Genomic DNA, 20,017 nt, shown 5'->3' on the forward strand with positions numbered 1-20,017 from the left:
AAGCCGGGACGGGAGAGTAGACATGGTCGGGGTCAAAAATGGATCGTAACTGGAGACGAACAGGAGCAAAAACGGGACAGGTGGGAGTCAGGGTCGGCTTGCCTAGTATACACAGAGATTTGCAGACGGACTGACCACAGGAGACAGATAGCAGTGGGTTTAAATAGTGACAGGGAGCCGATCAGAGTCCGAGGCAGTTGGCGCCAAAGGAGCGGCCACAGATGAAGCACATCGGTAATCATGACACTTTCTACCCTTCTCTCCTCTTTTTTCTCCTTCTCTCTTTCTATTTCGCATTGGATTTCTTTCTTTCTCTATCCTTCCCCCTCTCTCACTATTTCTCCTTTTATCTCTTTTGTTTCTCACCTTCTCTCTTTCTCTCCGTTTCTCTCTGTCTTTGTTCCACCCTCTTTACTTTTCCCTCCTTCTCTTTCTCTTAATTCTTTCTCCCTTTCTCTCAAATCTACTGGTCGAGAGAGAATGTTTGTTGTTTGGTGTGGCCCCCGAGTTCAAATGAGTTTGACAACCCTGTTCTAGTGTCGTACAATAAATGAGCTTTGTGTCCTTCTTCGAGCTGATTCCGGAAACGGGCGACTCCGACGGAAGGAGCTATCAAAAACCTCAACCTCCGACTCGGAGTGCGTTCTTTTCTCCTTCCGACCGCAATCTCGAATTTGAACCTTGACGGAATAAAATGGTCGATTCGTCGTCTCGAGCGATTGATGTGGAACTGAAATGCGTGCAAATAAGAGGGCGCGCGTTTCCGTTGTGACGCCGAGAGTTGCAGTACCGCTTTTGTCCTGCGGGTGAAGCCGAGACTCTTTTTATTGAAAAGCCACCCTCCGTTTTTCAATTCCCATTTTGTCGAACGCGACACGATTACGATCCAAATTGTCAGTCGTGTCCGACTGTTTCGTGAAACAGTGTCGCCTGTAGCACGTGTGGCGATGTAGCAAACGGTTAGCGAAAAAATCCAGTTCCTCTCGTCTTCTCCGCGAATGACCTTTTGCAAATTTTGCCGGATGCCGCGCAGGGATTTGCCACATGTTTTAGTCCGTGTGTCACGGTTCGGCACCTGCAGTTCCCCCCTTCTCCGAGAGGGGGCGGCGTTACCCCATGGAACACAAACACTCCAAGCTCCCGCTTTACGCTCGAGACGTTTGCTCGCCATAAAGACAAGCTTCTTCACTTTCCTCCTGGTCTCAAGATCTGCCACTCCAATATCCTTTTCAAAATGTCTGCCACCCTATTGGCCCCTCTCAATTCTCCACTCTCACTTATCATTGGTGAATTGTGTTTTTGTTGATTCAATATTGGGCTTTGATCACATCCCCGTGTCCTGCATTTGGGTCAGTCCGACATCCCGCGACACATTGTTTGTTTTCTAGCTATCGTTCATCAAAACGGGATCCCAGGATCCTGGTTTTATGCACCCGTCGTTTTGAGCGAAACACATAGGGGGCGATAGCGCTTCACACGACAACACCCTACAAACTGATGTCGTAAATCAAGAGGTTAGAAGGAATACGATGGCAAAGTCGTTTCTGCGTCGTTTTAAAGCAGGCTTTATGGGAAACCTGGCAACAATTTCAAGCATTTACAGCACCTCATCCAAATGCCAGGCACTTTTGAATCCTTGAAAAGACAACATTGAAATTCAAGCATTTGCAAGGATTCAAACCTGTCACCCCGAGTGCTAGCGTCACTTTGCCATTTTTCTGCAAAGGAATGTGGCGCTGATCAAGCCAATTACAGACTGAGCTGGTGATTGACGGGGGAGGGGCTAAAAGCCACCCCTGCGCCCCCCGCCCTCCCCCCTCCCCTGTCAAATTGCCTCTCATTGCTCCCCTGTCCCTGCCTCCTTCTCGATAGCTGTCTTTGTTTGCAAAGCTTTCCATTTCAACATGGCACTGAGACAAGCCAAGGAAATACGGTAATGCCCAACTCAAATGTTGATTCTGTTTATTAAAGCTCCCAAAAATTCTAAATCTACTGTATGCCACGGTTTGGTGCCTGCAGTACCTCTTTTTCCCAAAAGATGGCAACTTTACCCTATATTCCAGTCTCCCTCTCTGTCCAGGTGCTCCCAATCAGCCTCCTCTGGGAATACTCCAGCCTCCAATTCCTCATTGTCCAACCCTTTGGATTCCTGAAGACCTTCACCCGCCGAAACCTCCATCTCCTCCTCCGATCTCCTTGTATTTCAAGTTCACCCTCTCCAAGACCCGCAACTCCTACCACCCTCTTCGGTTCCTTCCAGGCCCCCAGAGCGTACACTCGAGCCATCTTTTTCAAGATATTTCCTAATCATCCTTTTACGATTTTCTTCACCCCAAGAGGCGCTCTCTCGTTTCTTTTGCAAACCTCCCTCTCAAGTTCTCCTCCTCAGTGATTCCGGTTCCACACACCCTTTTCCTTAGTACGTTTTTGTTGCTGTTCAATAAATCCCCCCCCTGTTGGGGTTCGATCATGTCCCTTGAATTTCTTCTGCTTGTTGTCCTGCATTTGGGTCCGTCCTACACCTCGTGACAACCTAACGGGCGCTATTTGCAAAAGTCATTGACCCCTGAACCTCATGGCACGTTGAGCCACCTTTGGCAGCCATCACAGGAATCAAACCTTTACTATATTTTTATGAGTCTTTCACAACGCAAAATGGTTTCAAATTGGCCGTGTCAAAGGCTTTTTTTTAACACAAACTGCCTTTTTAAGGTCATGCTACAATTGATTTTAATGCAGGCTTTTTTTCTTGGATTTAGCCGTTTAGAGGCGGACTTGCTTCTGTGTTTCGGATGGTTGTCCTGCTGCGTGATCCCAGAGCGCAGTTTGAGGGCGCAAACTAATGGCCAGATGTTTTCCTTCAGGATCTACTGTAAACACCAGAATTCATGATTTCCTCAACGACAGCAAGTTGTCCTGGACCTGAGGTAGCAAAGCAGCCCCAGACTATCACACTGCCACCACCATGCTTTACGCTTGGCATCATGCTGTGACACACCTTCCAAAAGTTCTGTTTTTGACTCATCAGCCCGTAGAATGTTTCTCCAAAAGATTTTAGGATAATCAAGACACGAATGAACACTGAACTTGATTGAGGCCAAGGATGTTTTAGCGGGTTCTGTTGTGAACTCCTGGACGAGCCGATGACAATGACACCCAAAAAAGTAGGGGCCCCAACTCATATAAGCTTTTCTTTTTTATTTCAAAGGTTTGGTCAATTGACAGAGTTTGGAACGGATCGTTATTTTGTGATTGAAAATGTCAACGACTTTGAAATTGTGACAAACGTCCCGCAGAGTTCGACGGATTAGAATCGGTGGACTTCCGAGATGTTTTCCTTCCTCCGGGTCACGACCGCTCGTCGTTTTATTTTGGCGGGGGAAAGGGGCGGAGGCTCCGTGGCTACCGTGGTGACCCCGAGACACTTGAGATTTGACGGACGGGCGCGAGACATTTTTTACAGGGAATACAGCGCCGACGCAAACCTGGATTTACCGCCTGGTCCAAAACAAATATGCCGCCCGAGCGCCAACTCCCGTCGGCCCGAGCGAGAGCTTTCGTTTCCAACCCTATTTGCAAACCGAAGCTGTCGTTTCCGCCCTAGCTCTAGTTCGAAACCCTGCTCTAAAACCCCAAAACTGGTTCGGAATCCCAATATACTTTAAAACCTGATTTTAAAACCAGAAACCTAGCATGAAACCTTACCCTGAAAGCAAAATCCTCGTTTGAACCCCAGGTTTCGTCTGAAATCCTACTTTGAACCCTAGGTTCTGTTTTAAACCCTTCATTAAAACCCAAAAGCTAGTCTGGAAGCCCGATTTACAGCGACAACCCAGAACCCTACTTTAAAACCTCAATTGAACGCCAAGTTGACTTTAAAACCCTACCTTGAACTCTATGTCTGGTTTGAAACTCCACTATGAGACCAAAAGCTCGTTTGAGTCCAGAACCCAAGGTTTGAATTGAAATCCCTGCGCTCAGGCCTCTCCTTCCAAATCCTAACCTCGAGTCCTCGGTTTTATCTCCTCCGAGCCTCGTTTCTAACCCCCGCCTTATCTTTTTAAGGTTTTATCCGATGACGGTCCTTCCTTGAGGAAAACCGATACCGAGTTCCCGTCCGGGTGCTGAGGTCGTCCTCGAGTCTGAGGGGGCGCGGTCAGGCGGACGGGGGGCGTGGCCCGGCAGGATCCCGCTAGTCCTGGGGGCGTGACCCTGTAAATAAGGGGGCGTGACCATGCCGTCAGACTTTAGGTAAGACGGGACCTCAAAAAATCACCCCGACCCGAGTCGCGGACGGATTAACTGGTTTTGTTAACCGAGCGCGAAATAAACCCGAAGCTTTGGTTTGCCGCCAAAGTAAACACCAAACTTTGTTCCTCTCGTGCGAACTTCGGCGTTGTGCGGCAAACGAAAGTGAAACCGAAAACAAAATGGCAGCGAAACGGAAATCAAATTCTGCAAATTGTAAAAGTTTGCCAAAAAGCAGTAAGAAAAAGTGTGTAAAACTTGTAAGCTATTGGCAAGAAGCAGATATGATGTTTGGGAGGTGGAAGGAGGAAGCCCGGTTATTATAAGGCCATTTTTTTGAAAGCACGGCAAAACAATTGTCATTTTCTTAAGAGCATGGTTCAGCTAACTAACCCTAAATAAAAAACGAATTATTTGTTGTTATCGATGAATATTTTCGCCATTTGGATTTTATCTTCGGCAGTGATGGAGTAGTTTTCTTTTTGAAAAAAATATATTATTATTGGATGATTTCTTTATTACTAAGAAATTCAAATATCGAGAGACGAGTGTGGTTTACTTGAATGAATCGGCTGAACACCGTTAGACTACATGACCTTTCTCAACACTGGAGAAACATGGCTTTGACACAATGATATTTATTTTTCCCTTAAAATGACTTAAAATGTAGCTGTCAATTACTAAACCCCTTTGCAATAAAAGTGACTACACCTCCAAGTGAAAGTACCTGAAGTGTATGGTCTGCGTACTTCCAGGCAGATCCCTCGCCTAATCAATCTTTGCAGCAATGCTGACAGCCCCCCCTGCGCCTATCTTTCTTTGATAGCACTCGGATGGGACGCGGTGCACGTTCACTCAGCTTCTTTGGACATCCAACACGAGCCCCGGTGTGAGCGCGTCCTCATTTTTTTTAAACTCCGGAGAATCTCGGCCACTGAACTGCAGCTCCACTTCAGGGGATTGGCGATCGTCCTGTCGCCCTAGGGGGCCTTGTGTAGTGTCACTATTTATTTTCTAAGGTCCCCAGAGAGTTCCTTGCCATGGTGTGTCATATTAGGAGTTTCAGTGACCAGTATGGCAGAGTGTACTACAAATTGAACACACCTGCTCCCTATTCATACCTGAGACCTAATAAGAGTAACAAGTCACTTGGTATTTTGAAGGGAAAATGACAAACAATGCTTTGTTTGGAAGTATAGGGGTGTAGTGTATTCGGGTCGTACTCACGTTTGTTGCCGGGGTTTGGTGATTGATGGCAATATTTTGAGTTTTTTCAAGGGGAAAAAACGTTTCATCTGCTATACAAGCTTTACACAGACTTTATGGCGTCAACGCCATGTTACTTCAGTATATAATGAAATCGCTGAAGAAATGTGAGAGGTGTACTCGCTTTTGTCACATACTGAATTTTGAAACGGATGTCGGTGATCGACGACGCGGTAGCGACACCTCTTTAATTCTCAACGTCGGAACGTTAACAGGAGACACTATTGAAAAGTGCCGACCCCCGCGGGGAAGGAATTTGTCAATTCTCAAACAGCTTCCTTTTTTCAAAAACCTTGTTTTGCCCTCCAGCTGTTTGCAGTTAGCGGACCCCAATAAGCCCCCTGCATAAAAGGACTAAATAACGCCCCAAACTGTTTATGACCCCCCCCTCGGGCGGGCGGCGAGCAGTAAAAAGCAGCTGTCGCGTCTGCTCCCTTCAAAAGCGGACAAACAAAACCACAAAAAACGCAAGGCGGACATCAAACGGGGGCTGTGAATCATCAGAGTGAGAGGGATGCAAAATGTTCTCCTACAAAGAGATACAAAACCTCATTGCTCAAACACTTGGGATCCATCCAAAAAGTCTCAAAGCGCTGCGCAGGTTACACGCCTTCCCCTGATCTGAAACCCACATGCGGGAAAGGAAAAATTCAAGGTGAGGAAAATAGGAAACTTTGAGAAAAAGCCTAAAAAGTAATAATCCTTCTTCCAGGATGACCAGGGTGCCATCGATTTTGCAACGGTACACAAAACGTCATCGACGTCTATGAAAGAAAACCAGATCTCTCTCTCTGGCCGATGCAGACTTGTTGGGAAACGTGGCAACAATTTCAAGCGATACCTTTCATGCCTTGAAAAGACGACATTGAACTTGAAGGGTTTTAAGCAGCCGTACCTGCAAGTGCTACCGTCGTCCCTCTTTTTCATCCGTTTTTCATGACGAGAAGACACTGATTGGGTGATTGACGACAGAGGGGGAGGGGCTAAGAAACGCCCCTGCACCCTGCCGTGCCCCACCTCCTACATCTGTGACTTTTTTTCCCCCTACTTTTTTTTTCACCTCATTTCTTTTTTCATGATAATAAAAAATTGGGCAGAACAAATCCCGTCCACCCTGTTTTTCTTTTCATTTCAAATGTTCCGTCAATCGACGGAGTTTGGAACAGATCGTTATTGTGTTATTGAAAATGTCAAAGACTTTGAACTTGTGAAAAACGTCCCGCGGAATTCGACGAATTAGAATCGGTCGACTTCCGAGATGTTTTCCTCCCTTCGGGTCACGACCGCTCGTCGTTTTATTTTGGCGGGGGGAAAGGGGCGGGCGCTCCTCGGCCCCCGTCGTGACCCCGAGACGCTTGAGATTTGACGGACGGGCGCGAAACGGATTTTACAGGGAATACAGCGCCGACGCAAACCTGGATTTACCGCCTGGTCCAAAACAAATATGCCGCCCGAGCGCCAACTCCGGTCGGCCCGAGCGCCAGCTGCCGTTTCGAACCCTATTTCCAAACCAGAGCCGTCGTTTCTGCCCTAGTTTTAGTTCGAAAGCCTGCTCTAAATCCCGAAAGCTATTTTGGAACCCCAATTGACTGATTTTGAAACCAGAAACCTAGCATAAAACCTTACTTTGAAAGCAAACCCAGGTATAGTTTGATCCTTCCTTTAAAACCCAAAAGGTAGTTTGAAACCCGAATTGCAGTTCCAAACCTGAGTTTGAAATCAATGGAAGTTTTTAAATCGAGGCTCAAGACACACTTCTATTCCAAAGCTTATGATGGATGCCCACCTCATATTCTGTATTGTCCTGTCTTTTTCCGACCGCCTGCCTGGTGGTGATACGAAGGAGAAGGACGATTGGAGATGAGTCAGCGGAGCAGCGTTTGACCTGAATCATGTGAACGCCTGCATGGACCAGCCGGCAGAGATGGTAAGCTGCGTCGCTGCCGTCATACACTTTCCGGACAAATTTTCAACATCTTACCTTGTGTTGACTATGTTTGTGTACTGTAATGCTAAATGTAATTCACCCTGGTCATCCTGGAAGGGGGATTACCACTTGTGAGGTCGCTTCTCAAGGTTTCTCTTTTTCCTCATGCTGAGGTTTTGAGTGGTTCCTTGCCCGCATGTTGGTTTAAGATCAGGTCATTGTGTCATTGATATCCTGTGCAGTCCTTTGAGACATTTTTGGGATTAAGGGCGTCAGAAATAAATTTGACTTTGACTTGAAATCAGAACCCTACTTTAACCCTTAACTTGAAAGCAAAACTCAACTTTCAATCCTATGCTAAGTTTTAAACCCGTTTACAGTTAATTACAGTTACAGTTAAGTTTGAAACCATCCTCTTACTTTGAAAGCTTCATTTGAAAAAAAAAACTTAATTTGTAACCTTAATTTGTAGTTCAAAAACCTACTTAGACCCCTCAGTTTATTAATACTTTGAAACTGAATGAATGAATGAATGAAAACTTTATTTCGAACATAAAAATAAAAACAGGACAAAAACAATGAGTCAACAACGAAAAAATGTCAAACAACATGTTCGAAAAGGGGTAGTCAGAAGCAGATGCTTATTTTTCCTACCCCTTTATCTTCCCTATTAAATACATTTTATAGATACTCAAAGCCTTATTTTGAAATCAAACCCATCATTTGAACCCTCGGTTTAGTTTTAAACCTTACTTTGAACCCCAAAATCTGGTTTAAACCCCTAATGACACATTGAACCTCAATCTCAAACCAAAACCAGAATGTGACATATTTTTGACTTTTTGCTGCTAAATGTTTTTGCGCTTCTTTTCGTTGCACGATAGTCACCGCGCACCATTCTTCATTGCATTATTATTCTTATTATCTATTCTTATTCCTTTCAAAGTCTTTTTATAAATGATTTCCCCTGGAGTGCCGTGTCCTATCTCGCAGCATACAATATTTCATAACGTTGATATCAAAGACAAGAAAGACATTTGGATTCAAGTCATTCTGTGGCCTGCCCCAAAAAGGAGTGCGGCAGCTCTCTCCAGCGGGCACAAACGGAAATGCTGTCTTGCAGTCCTTCGCAGATCCCTAAAGAAGCGAAAACAGACAAAAAAAAAGAAAATCCATTTCAAAAAAAGTTATCTTCTTTTATCTTCAAAATATGAACGCTAATGCCATTGCACTTACGACTTCTACAGTCTACGAGCACTAGAGTTAACCACTAGATGTCGCTGCAAATAACAGATATTTATCGTTGAGGGCAATCAAGTTCTTCGATTCTGTTGAGCAGTCATTGTGTTTTTTTGGGCTTCCGATTTGTCGAATGCGGTGGTTAACCGTGTACGCCAGCTTGTCACAGGTTCGATTCCCGGCTCTTCCGAGCGATTCCTGGCTCCTCTAAATTTAACGCCCAAGTGACCTCGGGCAGAAACGGAACCCTTAAGACCCTCGATAAGCAGGTAGGCGCCTCGAATGGCTGACGCCGCTATGGGTGTGTGAGCGTGTGTGTGTATGGGTAAAGTGTGAAGCACATTGTAGAGTGCTCGTTTTGGGAATAAGAAGTCCTAGGTTCGATTCCTGGCTCCTCTAAATTTAATGTGGAAGTGACCCTGGGCGAGAAACGGAACCCCTAACACCCTCGATAAGCAGGTAGGCGCCTCGAATGGCTGACGCCGCTATGGGTGCGTGAGTGTGTGTGTGAACGGGTAAAGTGTGAAGCACATTGTAGAGTGCTTGTCTTGGGACCAAGAAGTCCTAGGTTCGATTCCTGGCTCCTCTAAATTTAATGTGGAAGTGACCCCGGGCGAGAAACGGAACACCTAACACCCTCGATAAGCAGGTAGGCGCCTCGAAGGGCTGAGGCCGCTATGGGTGTGTAAACGTGTGTGTGAATGGGTAAATTGTGAAGTATATTGTAAAGCACTTTGGAGGTCTTCAGAGACTGGTTAAAAGCGCTACACAAATGCAGTCCGTTTACCATTTATGATTGTTTTCCATTCCTTCCGAACCGAATATTCACCTCGGGTCAACAAAGCACAAAAGAAACAAAACCGTACGAATACTGATAAGAAAGGACCTTTGCTCGCTCCCGTTTCTTATCGAGACCGTTTTGAAAACAAGGCGGAAGAAAAGCTTTCGTTTCGGCGAAGGAGCGGGAGGGACGGCTTTTCGGGGCCGGACTCCTTTGTCGGGGATGAGCTCGAAAAAGTTAGCTGTCGCCGAAGCCTTGGAGAACTTGTCCAAGTTGAATTTTGACAAATTTTGCATGGTGCTGGCGGACGGGCAAGGCGGGCGCAAGGTGGCGCTCTCCAAGTTGGAAGGAAAGAACTATGTGGAGGTGACCCGGGTTTTGGCCTCCACCTTCACCGTAGATGGCGCCGTGGACGTCACGCGCAAACTCTTGGAGCTCATCGGGTGCCTGCAGGAGGCCAAAGATCTCGGTGGGTGGACCGCCATTGCTAGCGCGCCATGGCGTCGGAATCCGTGGGTAGACCGCGACTGCTAGCGTACCGGCGCAGCCAAACGAGCAGGTATACCGGGAGAATACGAGGGCATCGAAATCGTTGGGTAGACCGCGGCTGCTAGCGTACCGGCACGTCAAAACGAGTGAGTATACCAGGAGTGTTAGCATACGAGAGCATCAAAATTGTTGGGTAAACTGCGACTGCTAGCGTGAGGGCACAGCGAAATGAGCGGGTAGACCGCCAATGCTAGCATACGATAGCGTCGGATTCCGTGGGTAGACCGTGACTGCTAGCGTACCGGCGCGTCCAAACGAGCAGGTATACCGGGAGAATACGAGGGCACCGAAATCGTTGGGTAGACCGCGGCTGCTAGCGTGAGAGCACGTCGAAATGAGCGGTTAGACCGCCGATGCTAGCGCACGACGGCGTCGGAATCCGTGGGAAGACCGCGGCTGCTAGCGTACCGGCACGTCAAAACGAGTGAGTATACCAGGAGTGTTAGCATACAAGAGCATCAAAATTGTTGGGTAAACTGCGACTGCTAGCGTGAGGGCACAGCGAAATGAGCGGGTAGACTGCCACTGCTAGCATACGATAGCGTCGGATTGCGTGGGTAGAGCGCGACTACTAGCGTACCGGCACGTCAAAACGAGTGGGTAAAAATCTTAGGTCAAGAAACAACTATTTATTTGACATAACATGAGGCTCACTTAGTGTTTTGGTCACTCTGTAGTATGTCTTCGTCATTTTAAGCACTGGTTTTTGATTGCACTATGCCATACAGCAAGACATATTGGATTCAATAATGCACACGGTCCCTTTAAAGGCAAACAAGGTGAATAAAAACAGTGCCTTTTCGGTCACTTTCAGTCCCTGCAGGTTGTATTCTTCATTTTCAGCACTCGTTTTGGGTTGCACTGTAGCATGCAGCAACATCTAGTGGTCGAAAAATGCACACGGCCCCTTTAAAGGCAAACTAGGTGAATAAAAATGGCGCCTTTTTGGTAGCCTTCGGTCTCCGTAGTTTGTATTTTTCATTTTCGGTTAAACCATACAATGCCATCTGGTGGTCAAACGAGACCCGGCGTTCCTTCAAATAGTATATTTTGAGGAATGTGAGCATTGTCCTTCATCGATTTGCTTTAAGTTTAAAATGTGATATTTCCAAATGGTTCATTTCATTTCGGATGAGATTCTTTCTTTCGATTGGACTTCAGGGGTCAAGAAAATGTCATTTTCCTCGATTTCCTTTTGTATTTTTCAGAAGCGGAGGTTGACAAAATGTCCGTCAGCGCACCTTCTCCGCAAAGTGAGTGATTGCTTTCTCTTATTTTGAAAGGACGATAGGAAGCTCTTGCTAACAAGTTCTTGCAGGAAACCGTCCCGCCAAGCCGACCGCCGGACGTGTTCACTACGCAGGTATTTTGGATTCTTCGTCCAATTCTTAACATCATCTCTTACAAATTTATCGAGTGACTGCTCTTTTTTTTCTTTTCTTTCGGTCTTGGTTTAAAATTCGATAGAAGACTCTGCGGCTTAATAAAGATAGAATGGGCTGGCTTTGCTAAGCTCAAAGGGGATGTCCAAAGTTCGTCCCGGGGGCCAGTTACGGCCCGTCATCACATTTTTTACTGGCCCGCTATTTGGCCCGCCAGTAATATTGAACACAGTATCAAATACATCATAATTTCACCAGACGATGACAGTAGGCCTTTGGCCGCCTTTATTGATTTTTTTTTTGTTTGACGTGGGTTCCAAAAAATTTCACTGATGGATTATTTTCTAAATGTATTTCTTTCAAAAGTACTCATTTTCAAATGTTGTTTTTTTCTGGCAGTTGCCGTGACGGACACTCAAGATCCGCGCTGTGCAGGTAAACATCTAAAGTAGGTCTGTCAAACATGGGGTTCGCAAGCCGGACCCGGCCGGACCCTGGATGTGTCCATCCAAACCTTCATAAATCTTTTAGTGTGTCACAAAAGTCTCTAAAACAATAGACTAAGCCAGGATATATTTGTAATGTTGGCTGAATTTAGCCTCAAGTCGGTTGCATGAAAGCCGGATAAATTGAGCGAAGCCCAGTGCCTACGGCAGGCAGGGGTGTCACACTCATTTTAGCTTAAGGGCCGCACGGTAGAAAATCCACTCTCACAGGGGCCCAACTCGTAAATGAATGGCAGAAGAAGTGTGCTTAGCTGGGGAGCTGGGGGTCTTTTTGAAGGCTCACCATTCAATTATGAATCAGGAATGTAATCTTGGATTACAAAATGAGATAAGATCACTAAAGATTCAAGGCTCCCCTTAGGACCAAGAGGCCCAGGTTCGATTCCCAGCTCTGAGGTAAATGTCGACGTGTCCTTAGGCAAAAAAACGAACTCCTAAAAAAACACAGCTTTCCTCAATGTTCTCTGGTTTATAAATGACAGTTGCAGTCACTAGATCGCCTCGCGAGTGCCGCTTAGCTCTGGTCAGACCCAGTGGACATACTGCAAACTGAACCTCATGTTGGATGCTTTGCAGCTCGTTTTTCTCTTGACGCAACCCTTCTATTGTATGTACATAAATATAAAATATAGGGCTGCAACAACTCATCGACAAAATAAATGAAAACAGATTATTAAAAGCGTTGGCGACGAATCATCGATTTAATGTATCACTTGATTTATGCGCTACTTAATACGTGTAATCGATGCAAATAAGAGTGTACACCGATCCGTTGTGACGCTGAGAGTCGTAGTACCGGCAGAGGGCGCCAAATTGTTTTTATAATAATAAAAAAAAAGTCATCTTACATTTTTTTAATCATTTATTGATTGAACAATACATCATTACAAACAAAATTAGCATAAACATTTCAGATTTGCAGTCTTTCATCACGAAACAATGATAAGCATTATTAAAGGGACGGAAAGTGCTGCAAACAGAGCTACAGCGAAAAAAATCAATATGATAAAAATGATAATAACCACATATTTAACTCCTCACAGGGGGCAGATTCATAAGCATATTAAATGTCATTTCGTCTATCGTATTCAAAGATTTCACCTAAAACCCAAATTTGTTGAAAACCTTTTGAAGGGTGGATTCACATTTTTGATATTTTTGTGGATGAAAAAAAATGGCTACACATTGCTTCATTTTTCTTTGATAAAGTCAAAACATCAAATGATTTTTGGATAAGGGCATCGTACCTATTCGCAGGTGTATGGCAGCCATTTCTATGTATTTTTGTCAAATGCAAATCAGCAAAATCAAAAGATTGAATGCGCTCTGCTTCGGAGCAATGGATGGCAATAAAATGAGTCCAAATTGTCTTCATTTTTCTGCCCCCGTTCATACTTTCTTTCTTTATCGGCCACCGCATGGAACTCCGTTATTACCGGTCACTGGTAGGGCCTTCTCGTATTTGTAAACAAGTGCGACGTCGCCGACATAGTATGTGCTAACAGCAAAATAGTGACGTTATTTTAGTCATCTGTCAAAAGAAAACGTCGTTTTGATCGGCGCTGGATTCTTTCTTTTAAAGGTAATGTTGAAAAACTGGCCTTGAAAGTGCTTGAATAGGGCTTGAATTTGGCCACGAAAAAAGGAGAAGGAACTCTGGAGAGAAGAGCACAATGAATTTTGAGCTTGCGAGGAGAACCGGAGAAGACCATACCCAAGTCCTCGAGAGGCGCAATATCAAAGTTCAACAGACACTCGAAACGAGGAGAGCGAACGTCGACTCGTTTTGAGCTGGCGAGGAGATCGGGAGAGGACCGTACAGGAAGGCCTCGTGATTCGAAGTCCTCCCTTCAGTCCTTTTTATGAAAAAAAAGCAGATCTGCTCTAAAGGGCGCAGAAATCGAAGAAGGGCAACTCGATCGGCCGATGGTGACGTCACTGAGCATAATAGTCCGAATCACAAACGGGGTCAAATTGTTAAAATAAGGAACCGGCATTCTCGGCTATCTCCTCTGGAGAAGTCTGATATTAAAAAGCCAATAAACCCATGGTTTTACCGTATCCGTGACAATTACATGAATTCTTCTCATTTCTCAAGGCGACTGCTGTACATACATAGTCTATTTTTTGTCACCAGACTTGGACGCATGGTCGGACCGGCGGCCAGCAACGTCAAACGCAGAAGGTAAAGGTCTTGGTTTCCTCAACCCTTAATGCGTCTTCGCAAAATGCTACGACAGAAACACTCAAAGTACACGAATTCTCCTATGTTGACATACAAATTTGACGGCTATTCATTCCTTTATTATATTTGTTTCAGTGAATACGCCGCCGGACTTGGACGCCTGGTCGGTTCGACGCCCAGCAACGTCAAACGCAGAAGGTAAAGGTCCTGGTTTCCTCGTCCCTTAATGCGTCTTCGCAAAATGCTAGGACAGAAACACTCAAAGTACACGAATTCTCCTATGTTGACATACAAATTTGACGGCTATTCATCCCTTTATTATATTTGTGGCAGTGATAACGCCTCAGGTCTTGGACGCCTGGTCGCTTCGACGCCCAGCAACGTCAAACCCCAAAGGTAAAGGTCCTGGTTTCCTCGTCCCTTCGTGCGTCCTGCAAAATGCTAGGACAGAAACACTCCGATCTCAAAGTACTTTTTCCTATGTTGACATACAAATTTGATGGCTATTCATCCCTTTATTATATTTGTGGCAGTGATAACGCCTCAGGCCTTGGACGCCTGGTCGGTTCGACGCCCAGCAACATCAAACGCAGAAGGTAAAGGTCATGGTTTCCTCGTCCCTTTGTGCGTCTTGCAAAATGCTAGGACAGAAACACTCAAAGTACACGAATTCTCCTATGTTGACATACAAATTTGACGGCTATTCATCCCTTTATTATATTTGTGGCAGTGATAACGCCTCAGGTCTTGGACGCCTGGTCGCTTCGACGCCCAGCAACGTCAAACCCCAAAGGTAAAGGTCCTGGTTTCCTCGTCCCTTCGTGCGTCCTGCAAAATGCTAGGACAGAAACACTCCGATCTCAAAGTACTTTTTCCTATGTTGACATACAAATTTGATGGCTATTCATCCCTTTATTATATTTGTGGCAGTGATAACGCCTCAGGCCTTGGACGCCTGGTCGGTTCGACGCCCAGCAACATCAAACGCAGAAGGTAAAGGTCATGGTTTCCTCGTCCCTTTGTGCGTCTTGCAAAATGCTAGGACAGAAACACTCAAAGTACACGAATTCTCCTATGTTGACATACAAATTTGACGGCTGTTCATTCCTTTATTATATTTGTTTCAGTGAATACGCCGCCGGACTTGGAGGCCTGGTTGGACGAGCGCACCGCGAGGTCAAACGACGAAGGTAAAGGTCTTCCTTTTCTTCTTTTCCTCGTATTTACCCAACGTTAATCAGGCGTGCGGCGTTCTTCAATTGGTCCGGAGGAATCCTTTCGTCGTCTCCACCGTCGGAACGTGCCGGACGCACGCGCCTTTATACAAAGGGAAAACGAGAATATTCGGACGGAGTTTTCTATTTCGGAATTCAAAAGGAAAACTGCCTAATGATGGCGTACAGCCAGGGTGGGCAAACTACGGCTCGCCGCAGGATTTTGCGTGTGACGGTCGCCATAGCGCCCAATTGGCCCCGCCCGTGTGGCGCCAGCTGCAGATTATTGACAGATCGGCTCCCTGTCAGTATTTAAACTCGGCCGCGTCAGTCCCCTTTTGTCGGTCCGTCAGCGAATCTCTGTTTTTACACGAAAAGGACGATAGAGGAGGAGAGCGGAGCGTCGGACATGTTTGTCTGGAGTCGGGCGGCCTGTGTGATACTTGCTTAAGGAAGGCTTAATGGGAATCTTCTCATTCTCTGATAGAGTCTGTATATATTCAACTCTAAAGCTGATGTATTTGGAGTGTAAGCTGTTACTGACAATCTTTCTTTTTTGGCAGTTGCAGCGGTTATGGGCAAAATTGACACCTGGTTAGTGTCCCAGGGGATAAACATACCAGGTAAACACTAAATTTGCTAGATTTCACAGAAATAGACACCATTAGTGAAAAGAATTGCATTGTTACTGATTGTGCTAACATTCCAGATATGGAGGAGGAAGATGATGCCCGTCCCTTCGCCGATGACTCGTAAGTGCCTCCGTTCCGGTCAAGTTCAATGAGCACCCGGTCTTCTGGACTGTAAGCCGCACCTCAAAAGCTCAAATTGGCCAGAAAGTTAAAAGTGCACCTTATTTACCGCAATACAGGGTGGATCAGATCGGAGTATTTCATCGTGCGCAACGATCGTTCATTCCAAAACATTGCCGACCGCGATCGCAAAGCATTCTATGCAACGGGAATCGAAACCGGGTCACGGCGGTGGGAGCACTTGACCGACAAGCCGTTCGGTTCCAACTAAAATATGTTTTTAAATCCGATGGGATCGTAATGCAATCCGAGAGAGTGTAAAAAAAACTAAAGAATCGAACCAACGCTTTCTTCGAGGATAAGCGAACCAAAATGTTAACGGTGACAATAAAGACTATCCTGTTTTGTTCAAACCGAAAGATGTTTTTTCGTATAGAATTGGATCGGAATGTAAATGTAAACATCTATTTACCAAAACACACTTTCTTAAAGTACACTGAAGTAACTGTTGTCATCTAGGACGATAAAAGTACTCAATGACGACTTTCTCTAACGGCGGTCGACATCGATCGCTTGGGCACGTCACCGCTCGTATCGTTCCGGATATTTGTCTACGTCTCGCTCCTAAAATGACTCGTGTAGCGTCGCCGATACCACATCGAGCTAAACCGCCAAAGAAGGAACGCGGCGGACGTCTGACTGAAGCTTGGATTCCTTCTCCGAACGGTGAAAACTGCAAAGTACGTGACGACTCATTGAGATTGAGAGCGGCTGCCAATAGATTCACAAATATGAAGTGAAAGACCTTTACAATTGTCTAAACTATGACAAGATGTAGTTGTTTGTCCCGGTTTAGAAACGTTTGGCATTGCTTTTGTTGGAATGAAATATCAAAATGTAGCGTTTAACAAATTGTTCGAATGAGTTATCTGACCCCATTAGCCTAACACAACCTACATTCACCCAACAATTGCGCGCTCGTTTCTCGAGGGAAAAGATGAACAGGAAAGCCGACATTGTCACACGATGGCAGATTTGATTTGATTAACAATTTAACTAAGTGTACTCCTTCGAAAACGTCTGAAGTGACGTTGGAGTGTGCGCGGGAAGCCCCCTTTTGAAGTCCGTTAGCTTTCTCATATTGGCCATCTTCTCCCCGCAAAATGGTGTGCCGGCTCCTACCATGGGCGTGCCAAGGAAGCCCAACGTGGGCTTCACAATCTCATAGACGAGCGTCTCGATGTCTGGCTTCCTCAAAACAACACCGGGCCTTTCTGCGTCAACAGCGTCTGGGTGTGCTGATTATCTTATCAGCAGTATGTCCCGTTCCTGTAAACAACCTCTTCCACCACTTATGCCTGCCCTGAACTCTCACTGCTCATTGAATAAAGGCACAGTCAGTAAATAACTATAGCATTAAACTCAATTAATGTAACTTGTATTCAGTCGTATAAAATCCTTTATCGTCAAATGTATAAAATCATTCACTTTGTTAATCCATGGACGGAGTTCGATCAGACACGCGACCATCCCTTCTTAGCCGTGATCTTTCAAAAGGAATTTCCCCATCGTGGGTCGAATAATGGATTATCTTATCTTATCCTGTCAGCCATTGTGTGAGACTGTTGCCGATGCCCGGATCAAAGAACAGGAAGTGACGCGGAAAAACCGCAAGTCGTATTATTTTACCGCATTTTTCCACTTGAACCTGGCATAAACGCAACATATCTACGTTGAATATTTCGAAATGAACTTACTGTTGAGCCACGTATTGGATTTCAAACACAGTCATTTATTTCTCTGAGTAAAACAGTGCAGCGTAACTCGCTACACAACTACCCCGGAAGGATGCATGATGGGAAATCCCCAGGCGGCAGACGCACGCGCACGGTAGCATCAAACCGCTCGCTTCATTTGCAACGAAAAAAACGATACCGAGATAGAGGCTACCGCGGCGAACTTGTTTGACTTGATTGATTTCTGCCGGCACGTCTGTGCAATTGTCTTGCGGTTGGTCGGTTTTCCTTTTTTTTTTGTGAAAGTTTCTTCTTACGTTTTAATTATGGAAAGTGTCCAAACGGCGCGCGTGGCGTATATGCAGATCTGATGCGAGGTATTCCGAGAAGCCGGGCGACGGCGGGAATTTTTGACCCGATATAGTCGCATCTAAGACCACGGCACCGACTCAACAGGGATAATGTCTATAAGGATGCCTGCCTCTGTTCTAAAGTAAGTGGACGTAGTATTCCAGGCAACATAATAAGTATATTTATACCGTTAACGTCTTTAACTTTAGGCAAAGGCTCACTAAAGTAAGCTCTTGTTTGCGTACGACATCATGTCGGTTTACTGGGAGTTGAGCGGCTTGGTTATGTGCTAGTTTTCGTGCGTCGGTCATCTTACCTGATTGTTAGCTGCCGGGCTCTATTCCGCATGGGATTTCACCTCTGCGGCGTAAAAAACGGAGATAAGAAATGTTATGGTGAAGGATTTCACAGTGAGGCGCTCCTGATGGTAAAAAAGAAATACGGTGGAACCTGGGTCCTCCAGCATAATCCGTTCCGGAACCCCGTTCGGAAACCGATTTGTTCGATCACCGAAATCATTTTTCCCATTAAAAATAATGTAAATCGTTTTAATCCGTTCCAACACCCTGAATGTTTACCTTGAATGTTTAACTTAATCATAAAGCTAACCCAGGCTAATCGTACGTTCGCGTTATCGTAATCTTCCGTACGAACGATGACGTTAACATGAACGTGTAAAGATAAAAAAAATCTGATAGTTTACATGTCATTTAGTACCACAAGTGGCTAGTGCTTCATTGGAAAGGGGGCTCCGTTCCAACACCCTCGATGTTGGGCTCCGTTCCAACACCATGAATGTTATGTTTATTATTCTTTGGAAGGATGTTCTTTTTGCTTGCTTATAGCACTCACTCCCTTAGCCGCATCACTCGATTTCACAGCCTCCTTATTCTTTAGTATGGTACTGATGGTAGATTTAGCCATGCTGTATTCCCTAGCAAGATCAGACACTCCACCTCCTTCATATTTTGCTATTATTTCTTTCTTAAATGCAATAGTTGTACGCACTACTTTTCTTTTTTCAGCTGTAGTAACTTTGCCGCTTGCACTGCAGGCATAATTAGGGCCTAAAACACGTCCTACACCTATATTAAAAGCGAAAGCGAAACAAAACACGTCCGCACGTGATAACAGTTCTTCACGAGGGGTGGGGGCAATCTATACCATCCACACCCGTACGCCGCTCAGCATCGCACCCTAGCGTACCGCCGTTCGAACTCCGATTATTTGACCGAACAGCGAAGCAAGAATTTCTCCAAATTTTTGGTCGAGAACCGATTTGTTCGAACTGAGAGGCGTTCGAAAACCCAGGATCCACTGTAGGACAATCTCAAATACGCAGCTTTGACTTTTCATGGACCTTCTCAACAATGAAATCTCGGATCTAAACCTCTAATGCATCGTTGAGGCCCTTTTGATGACTTTGGGATGAGATGGGATCTTCCTGACCATTGCGACACTCGCCACGGCGCTCTTTACACAATATTCAATCTTTGTCCGAGCGAGTGGAGGGGCGGAGCCCGATGGAAAGCTGTTTTCGAGGAGAAGCGGACGAAAGTCGCAAAACCTCACAAATAGTTTTCTTTTTTTCTCCAGAAGAAGGCGAAGGAGACGTCCGCGCGGTGAAAAGTGACTGAACAGACGCAACGCCGAAGAGGAAAAGAAAAAGGATCATCTGGCGGGAAAAGTTGGAGCCATGGACAGATATCCTAGTCCAGTCATTTTTGAGAAATGATCCAATGTCACTTTTTCAAATATTAGAAAACATTTATGAATCATTTTCTGCTAAGATGATGTCATTATCAAAAGTCTGTGCTGTAAAAACTGGGCGTATTGGAAATCATATCGTCATTAAACGAACTGTTCGGTGTCATTTTATAA

The 20,017-nt window shown here is 45.4% G+C and overlaps 1 protein-coding gene across 4 annotated transcripts; it reads left to right on the forward strand.

The window, feature by feature from the left end:
• Positions 1-9,633: 9,633 nt before the first annotated feature.
• Positions 9,634-20,017, forward strand: LOC148373115 (uncharacterized). 4 transcript variants are annotated; one of them, XM_088328157.1, is made up of 14 exons: positions 9,634-9,930; positions 11,219-11,263; positions 11,329-11,373; positions 11,792-11,827; positions 14,036-14,083; positions 14,219-14,281; positions 14,417-14,479; positions 14,617-14,679; positions 14,814-14,876; positions 15,014-15,076; positions 15,211-15,273; positions 15,861-15,920; positions 16,007-16,049; positions 19,736-20,017. In XM_088328157.1, exons 1-14 carry the CDS (start codon positions 9,684-9,686, stop codon positions 19,767-19,769), a joined length of 936 nt encoding a protein of 311 aa, XP_088184283.1. In that variant the 5' UTR covers positions 9,634-9,683; the 3' UTR covers positions 19,770-20,017. The 4 variants fall into 4 exon arrangements, with proteins under 4 accessions (XP_088184283.1, XP_088184282.1, XP_088184284.1 ...); XM_088328156.1 differs by having other exon boundaries at positions 9,638-9,930; positions 19,733-20,017; XM_088328158.1 differs by lacking the exon at positions 14,417-14,479 and having other exon boundaries at positions 9,638-9,930; positions 19,733-20,017.

The sequence above is a fragment of the Urocampus carinirostris genome, chromosome 2, assembly GCF_059441175.1.
Source record: "Urocampus carinirostris isolate Australia breed hairy pipefish chromosome 2, RoL_Ucar_1.0, whole genome shotgun sequence".
NCBI lineage: Eukaryota > Metazoa > Chordata > Actinopteri > Syngnathiformes > Syngnathidae > Urocampus > Urocampus carinirostris.

What these genes read in the sequence shown, in the direction of transcription:
- LOC148373115 (XM_088328156.1), top strand. Translation starts at nt 9,684, where the DNA reads ATGAGCTCGAAAAAGTTAGCTGTCGCCGAAGCCTTGGAGAACTTGTCC. An exon ending in CAGCGCACCTTCTCCGCAAA is followed by an intron (nt 11,264 to 11,328) that starts GTGAGTGATTGC and finishes AAGTTCTTGCAG; the next exon opens with GAAACCGTCCCGCCAAGCCG. An exon ending in AGCAACATCAAACGCAGAAG is followed by an intron (nt 15,077 to 15,210) that starts GTAAAGGTCATG and finishes TATTTGTTTCAG; the next exon opens with TGAATACGCCGCCGGACTTG.